This window comes from Haemorhous mexicanus, chromosome W, assembly GCF_027477595.1.
Source record: "Haemorhous mexicanus isolate bHaeMex1 chromosome W, bHaeMex1.pri, whole genome shotgun sequence".
In the NCBI taxonomy this organism is placed as follows: Eukaryota; Metazoa; Chordata; class Aves; order Passeriformes; family Fringillidae; genus Haemorhous; species Haemorhous mexicanus.
Window position 1 is genome coordinate 3252677 of NC_082380.1, and position 7975 is coordinate 3260651.

Consider the following 7975-nt stretch of genomic DNA (forward strand, 5'->3'; position numbering starts at 1 on the left):
TTGTCGCCACCTCCATGCTGGAGTTCCCTGCCCTGGTGTCGGGTATTCCTGTTCCCATGGTCACCCCTCCTCCCGTCCCCACTCCTGTGTCAAGTTTTCCTACTCCTACACCTTACCCCGCCCTGCCCCACCTGCACCAGATTCAGCTCCCATACCAGGGGTGTCTTCCGTGCTGGCTGTGGTCCCCATGGTTGGTCCCCTCCCCTTCCCCCTCCCCCCCAGCCACAGTTACCACACCCTCCCCCATCCCCTCAGCAGCTGCCATGGTCCCCCCAGTTGGTCCCCTTCCTCCCCCCGCCCCCTCCTGCCATGGTCGCTGCTGCACCTCCCCTTTCCCCAGCCCTGGGCCACCTCACAGCGCCCCCCCCCTCCCCCGCTCATGCAAACAGTGGCGGTTTTCCACCAAGTTTCCCTACAGCTGCAGTTTCTGTGCCGAGTTCCCCACCCTCACCAGCCGTTCTGGCCACAGGGACTCCCCTCCCAGGGGCCTTCCCCCCCGTGCCTCACACAGATCCCCCGCTGGGTTACCTTCCACCCTGCCAGGTTTCACCCCCCATCCCCCGCCCCTGTCCCGCGCCGTGGGTCCCACGGCTGCTCCCCCAGGCTCCAAGCACTGAAACGTGCATCCCAGCCTATGCTCTTGTGCTTCTAATAGATCTCCCTCCTCTCCAAAGGAGGACAGTGATTCCTCAGACTACGACAGTTAATCTCAGGATCACTGGGCAAAAATTCAAAGGGAAGCAGCTCTTGATAGTAATTGGGATTTTGCTCAAAAATTACCAGTCCTAGCAGCCCCAGTTATATACAAAAGAGGAAGAATCCCTAAATGGGAATCTAGTACATACAGCAAACTTAAAGAGTTATGCAAGGCATCTAAGGACTATGGACAAAAATCTCCATGTTTTAAGAATCTATTACAAGTAACTTTCTCAGCTCATGTGCTTATCCCCCATGATCTTCAGCATGTTATGTCCCTCCTCCTATCACCCATAGAGCTTCTTCTGTGGGAATCTGTAGGCGAGACTGGGGGTAGCACGGTCGGGACGGACGGAGACGAGAGATCTCTGAAGCCAGGTCGTGGAACTTGCGGTTTATTGCAAAGGGCATGGGTACAGGGCCCTGCTGGGAGCTGCCAGCTGCAGCTCGGAGCAGGCCCGAGAGAAGAGAGAGGATGAGAGGGTAATAACGTAAAAAGGCAAGAGCTAAGAGCATAGAAAAGTAAGAGTAAGAGCGCAAGAGGAAAAGCAAGAGAACAAGAGCAAAAGCAAGAGCATAAGAGAGCGAAGTTCCCGTTACAATACAATATATCATCTTCTGTGTTGAATATTCTGATTCTCACTAACCAATCTAGTACAGCATACAAATCCTATAGCATTTACATACAGCCTATAAGAATCACTACATTACCATATTGTGCTACATTTTAAACCCAAAAAACTACTCTTCAGACCCCTTCTGCCAAGCTGGCAGGGTCTGCTCTGACCCTTGGACCTGCCTGCTTGCAGAGGGTATTGTTTCATCAAAAGGGGATTACCTTCAGCCGGCCACACCATTGTTTTCCTGTTGTTCAGTAACTAAGGGATGTCAAAGCTTGCTTTCATTTCAATCTCGCTTATAGTTTCTATATTCTCAAAATCTTTTGCCAGGCAATCATATTTGTAAGGCTTTCCTCTTTCATCTTCCCCAACATCTCCCCCGTTCTGATGAACAACTAAAATATTTGACGCTGTCTTACTCGTAATTTTTTGCACACACTGAAGTATACAGGGTACTGCTACTAAAACTACAATTATTACTATTAGAATAATCAAGCCTATTTTACAGAGTTCCTTTAGCCAAGGTGCAAAGCTCCAACCGTCAAACAAACTGTCTAACCAAGATGGGTCATCTACTGTGATTTTGTTAGCTAAATCTTTTAGGTTTTGTAGCTGTTTATGAATGGAAACAGAATGGTCAGATAAGTTCATACAACACAATCCTTCAAAATCTTCACAACCATGCCCATGTGCTAGTAAAAGAAAATCAATGGCAGCTCTGTTTTGTAAAGTGGCATGTCTGACCGCTTCTTCATCTGTCAACAAGTCACTGATTGCAGTAGAGGTGGCATTTACTTCTTTGCTGAGCCAACACCCTAACTTGTTTAATTGTGTCAATGCAGCTGAGGAACCCCACTGAGGTAGAAAAATGCTTGCAACAATTGATTTTCCAGAGTTCCAAGGGTGAAAATCACTATCACAGTTGCTTTCATATTGATGTCCCCAGGAGGACCTAATCTTTCTGCTTTTCTTTTTGACTACCTCTTTGACACTGGGAGCAATTATTGTAAGTTGTCCCAGGGCACAAGGGCCACCATCTATTTTTGAGGGTATACCTTGCCAGGCTCTGTCTCCACAGATGAGCCAGATTCCTCTAGGGAATCGAATTGGAAGTTTGTTAAAACGATCTGCATGAGGTTCGTCATATGTAAGAAGCTTAGTTTGATTACACCAAGAAGTCATATTGCTATAAGCTGGGTAATATGGGGTAACGTTTAAATGAGGGCCGTCTTCTCCTAGGAAATGAAAGAAGTAACAGGTATCCATAGTTAATGAGCCTAGGATTTCTAGCTCTTGAAGGTCAGATTTATCAACTTTAGAATTATCAATATAAGTTTGGTGTTTCTGGCTGGGAGTTGGAGATACGTGATGATCATCATATGGCCAATATTTCTCAAAAGTAACATTATCAAAACCTTCTGAGAAAGGTACTCCAACTAAACAGGTTGAAAAAGGTTTGTCAGGGCTTGTGTCAGACGAATGGTATCAGAGCCTGCAGACTTGGCTAAAGCAACCCAGACATTTGTCTTTGGTTGATTTACAGGTAAAGCTTCTGCTTGTGCTGCCTGTGCAGCTGCTCGCACTGTTTGAGCTGTAAGAGTCCTTTCAATTTTTTCTCCTAGAGTTTTTCCAAGTTCATTTGGCTGGATAGTTGCCACTTGCTGTGGACTCCCAATTTTGTTACAGGCATCAATCATTTCAGGCACTGTGGGTTTTTCTTTTTCTAGGGCTTTGATAACTCTTTTACATTCTGCATTGGCATTATTTTCAACAATGTCCTGTATCATTATTGGGCAAGCTATATCATCACCACACTGCCTTTCTGCTGCTTGGATTACCCGGTCCACAAATGTGGTAAATGGTTCAGACAACTCTTGGCTAATCAGATTATAGGTTTTTTCAAAACTTCCTGCAGGCTGAATTTGCAAAAAGGCTCTGCGAGCCATCTTTTTAACGTCATCTAACGCTGTTTTGGGTAAATTCACTTGATTATCATTCTGATCATCAGGAGGGTCACCAGTCGGCTTAGACATGACAAGGGTACGAAGGTCTGCATCAGTACTTTGTCTATAAGCGGCTAGTACCCCTGTAAGCAGTCTTTTCCATTTGAGTTCCCATAGCATATATTGTGAGTCTGTGAGAATTATGCTAGCGAGATTTTTACAGTCATTTGGTGTGAGTGTATGTCCTTCCAGGGTACTTTTCAGCAGTTGCTTAAAATATGGGGAGCAGATACCACTATCCCTTATTGCTTTTTGCAATTCTTTTATCTCATGAGGTGGGATAGCCACCCATGTTCTAGGACCACCAGCTTGCTGGCTAAATAGCACAGGCATAGCTAAAGGATTTAAACTTTCTTCTTTGCAAATCTGGCGTCTGACTTCATGCCAGCCTGTTAGTTGAAAATTATCAAAAGATTTTTGTGAGTTTTCTAATTTTTGGATTAATGCTAGCGGATTTTCAGGGTTTAGTGTCTCATTTTGCTTTGAGAAATCGGTCCCAAGCACTGGGGGGACTTTGGAGCTATTTGGGAACAGTTCTTTTTCGAAATTCTTTTGTGTTGGGATCAGAGGGTTGACATTTGCAGGGGCAAAATAATTTTCTTTCTGTCCTGGATTTATTAAAGCAGCTGTCATATTCCACCCTCCCCCTCCTCGTTGCACGGTTTGTGTGCATGGATGTGGCTGTGCGGACGAATCGTGATACAAGGTAGTCCCACTCGGTGCTGGGAGAGTGGAAGGAGAATACGCAGTTGGGTGTTCGAGGAGATGCCGTCGTGATCCGGTGCTGCTTTGGTCGGCTGCGGGATACGGCGGAGGAGGTGCAGGAGGTGGCAGCGGAGGCATATTAGGCATCGGTTGTGCAGGGTTGTGCGCTGCGGAGGGGTCTCTCAGTGATGTGGCTGTGCCCGCGTCCTCAAGGTCCGGCAGAGGGAGCGACGCGGAAGGATACAAGCAAGGCCCTGCAGCAACAGTCTGCTGTGGTGCCGTGTGTAGATCCGGCGGCGGCGGGGCCGTGGAGATGGAACTGTTGCGTGCGGCTGATCCCGGAAGCAGCGCTGTGGTTGGATGAGGCGGCGCGGAGTGATATTGCTGGTGCGGCGGTTGTAGCAACTGCGCATGCGTGGGTTGCGTCACTAGGTCAGCGTGGGGAGGCATGATGGCGGTGGCGGGCGGGCCGGGGAGTGCGGGAGGTGGCAGAGCAGCGGAAACGGGAGACGTGGCTGCTCCTGCGGTCGTGGAAGGGAACGATGGGCCGTCAGTGGTTGCATTAGGCGGCGGAGCTGCGCCATGCAGTAGCTCGGAAGCGGGAGGCTGCGGTGGGGAAGGCACGGCTTGGCTCGGGGCCGCGGTGGCGAGCGGCGGCGGCAGGAGCGGGAAGGCGACCACGGGCGGCAGCGGGGCAGCCTCGTCAGCGGGAGATGATCCCGGGGTGGCGGGAGGCAGGAGGAGCGGCATGGAGGCGGCGAGAATCTGTTGCCGGGGGGCCATGGCGAGCGGTGGGCTAGTCGGTGGCTGGACCGCGGCGTGCATCCGCTGGGAGCTCGTAAGCTGGGCTGGGGTGGCTGCCGCCCCGGCGGGCAGGGGCGCCGCTGACGGGAGGCTGGGCTGGAGCGGCGGCAGGCACGGGAGGGGCTGCAGCCACCGGTTTAGCCGCCGCGGCGCCGGTACGGGATGGGTTGCGGGGCTGGGGCGCCCCGGTCCCAGCGCAAGCGGCGCTGCGCTGGGACTGGAGGATTGAGCCGAAACGCCGGCAGGGACGGGGTCAGCCATAGGCGTCTGCTCTGCCGCGGGGACCGTGGGCAGCTCGGGGTGTGCTGCATGCGCTTGAATGGCAGGATAGGGGGGCAGGGTTCCCGCGGTAACGTGCAGAAGGGGCGCTGGGGACGACAGCGCGGCGGAGGCGGACGGGGCTTGGACCACCACCGGCGCTGGGTTGGCAGGGGCGAGGGGGACTTGGGGGGCGGGAGGAGCGGCTGCACTCGCGGGTAGCTGGAGGGAAGCGGCGGCCGCAGCAGGGGCAGGGAGGGGTAGAGCCGCGGTGACGCTGCTGGGCGGGCTCGTAGAGGCAGGGTTAGAGGACGGGGCCGCAAGGATGGCGAAACCGGGGGCGGAGACCGCGGTAGCCGGGACCAACGGGATGGCAAAGGCGGGGATGGCGGGAGCGGTGGGAGGGGCCGGGGGGACGGGTGTTGGAACCGCGAGGGCGGGGGGCGGGGAGGCAGGGGTGAGCAAGACCGCGGGTACCAGAGCCAAAGGATCCGACGGGGAGATGGGGGTCATGTCCTGTTCTAGACTCGCGGCGGGAGAAGAGCTCGGGGGGGCGACCGCTGCGGGCATCCCCCGTGCAGCAAACAACGCAACCAGCGCCCTGCAAGCTGGGACCAGCTCCGCGGCAGCCATATCCCGGCGGGAAATACTATTAAAGAGCTTAATTCCAACTGTGTCCCGAAAGTCTCTGGTAAAGACGGCTGAACGGTCAGCATTTGGGAAATTAATTAAAGTCCATTCTAAGAGGTTTTTTAACTCCTGTTTCGGTAATTGACTTGGCATAGAACTCAATAAATGCTTTAGTTGCTTATAGAGATCTCTGTCGTGGGCAGAGTGAGTTTTTCCCATTATTAGACCAGTGTGTTACCAACCTCGATGTCGCAGAAGCAGTGTCCTCAATCAGAGCTCCATTACGGGGGGCTGGCCAGGCACTCCAGTCGGGGCTCAGGACGCTGCGTTCAGGTCCCTCCTCAGAGCTCCGGTTTTAAGCGTTGCTTGGCAATGACTTTCCGTGCTCGGGACCTCGCAGGTAGGTCTGCACTCACAGCTCCAGTGCGGGCGGTGCTTTGCAGCGCTCGCCTGAGCTCGCGGCTCGTGGCAAAGTCCCTCCTTAGAGCTCCGGTCAGCACTGCTCAGCAACGTCTCCGTGCTCGAGGGATGCCACGGCAAACTTCCTCAAAGAGCTCCAGGTAGTTGCTGCGCGGCAGCGGCCACCCGTGCTCGAGGACCGCCAGGCAATTTCCTCCGAGAGCTCCAGGCAATCGCTACGTAGTAACGACTCCCCGTGCTCGAGGTTTGCCTCGGCAAAATTTAAGAGCTCCGGCTTTCACGCTGCGCAGCAACGGTACGCCGTGCTCACGACACCTTTAAGGCGGCTATAACTGGTCTTTAGTTACCGTGCATGGAGAAGTCTCCCACAGGTGGAAAAGCTGAACTGGCCCTTTAAACACGTCTGGGCGCCAATCTGTAGGCGAGACTGGGGGTAGCACGGTCGGGACGGACGGAGACGAGAGATCTCTGAAGCCAGGTCGTGGAACTTGCGGTTTATTGCAAAGGGCATGGGTACAGGGCCCTGCTGGGAGCTGCCAGCTGCAGCTCGGAGCAGGCCCGAGAGAAGAGAGAGGATGAGAGGGTAATAACGTAAAAAGGCAAGAGCTAAGAGCATAGAAAAGTAAGAGCGCAAGAGTAAAAGCAAGAGCATAAGAGAGCAAAGTTCCCGTTACAATACATCATCTTCTGTGTTGAATATTCTGATTCTCACTAACCAATCTAGTACAGCATACAAATCCTATAGCATTTACATACAGCCTATAAGAATCACTACATTACCATATTGTGCTACATTTTAAACCCAAAAAACTACTCTTCAGACCCCTTCTGCCAAGCTGGCAGGGTCTGCTCTGACCCTTGGACCTGCCTGCTTGCAGAGGGTATTGTTTCATCAAAAGGGGATTACCTTCAGCCGGCCACACCATTGTTTTCCTGTTGTTCAGTAACTAAGGGATGTCAAAGCTTGCTTTCATTTCAATCTCGCTTATAGTTTCTATATTCTCAAAATCTTTTGCAAGGCAGTCATATTTGTAAGGCTTTCCTCTTTCATCTTCCCCAACAGGAATCAATTTGGAAAAAACAACTAAAAGCATTTAAAAAATGTAGGAAACTGAGGATGGGCAAGCTCATTTTACAGTAGAGCACCTGAGCGGGGAAGGACACTATGAAAATCCACAGGACCAAGCCCTAAATCTACCCAGAGGTGTTTTGGAGGACATTAAAAATGCTGCCCAGAATGCTTTATTCCAAACACCGGATGGCACCACCCCATGAGGCAGAGTAGAAATTTTCCAAGGTAGAAATCCATTTTGATTTAGGTGAAACGTACATCTTTGAGCTGTCTGTAGCTTGCTGTTTAGTCTGACTGCCTGTTCTTTCGAAGAGCCTGTGCTTAGAAGGGCTAAGGACTGCTTCAGCCAAAGGACAAGAGATAAGAAGAGAGGAGAGCAGACAGAACATGGCAACCTGACCCAAGAGTTCTTTCTGAAGAATTAATAGCAAGTGTCACCGAGATCAGTGGAATGAATATGCATGAACCTATTGTGAAATACCATGCATATGTATTTGAGAGGGAGATAAAAAAGGACCTGAAGTTCCCTGAGGTATGCATGTCATTTTATGGGAAGGATTCCCACATGCGTCCCGAGCTGTAGTGAACATACCGGCGTTACAACTTTCACAAAAGTTGTGGAGCTTTGTTTATCTCCACAAAACATTATGGTGTGGCCAGCCAGGAGACCGTCTCTGTCTTCCCAGGGGCAGAAGGGATAGACGGTCCTCCAAGGCGCGCCCCGGGATTTTCCTGTGGAGACAGACAAGGACCTGCTGGTGTGCGGA

At 51.8% G+C, this 7975-nt stretch overlaps 1 protein-coding gene across 2 annotated transcripts; it reads left to right on the top strand.

The window, feature by feature from the left end:
- Positions 1 to 4460: 4460 nt before the first annotated feature.
- On the top strand, positions 4461 to 5903 carry LOC132341449 (uncharacterized PE-PGRS family protein PE_PGRS46-like). Of its 2 annotated transcripts, none has more exons than XM_059873036.1 (2): positions 4461 to 4862; positions 5612 to 5903. In XM_059873036.1, the coding sequence occupies exons 1-2, from the start codon at positions 4473 to 4475 to the stop codon at positions 5789 to 5791; spliced, it is 570 nt and encodes a 189-aa protein (XP_059729019.1). In that variant the 5' UTR covers positions 4461 to 4472; the 3' UTR covers positions 5792 to 5903. The 2 variants fall into 2 exon arrangements, with proteins under 2 accessions (XP_059729019.1, XP_059729020.1); XM_059873037.1 differs by having other exon boundaries at positions 4476 to 5251.
- Positions 5904 to 7975: the final 2072 nt, after the last annotated feature.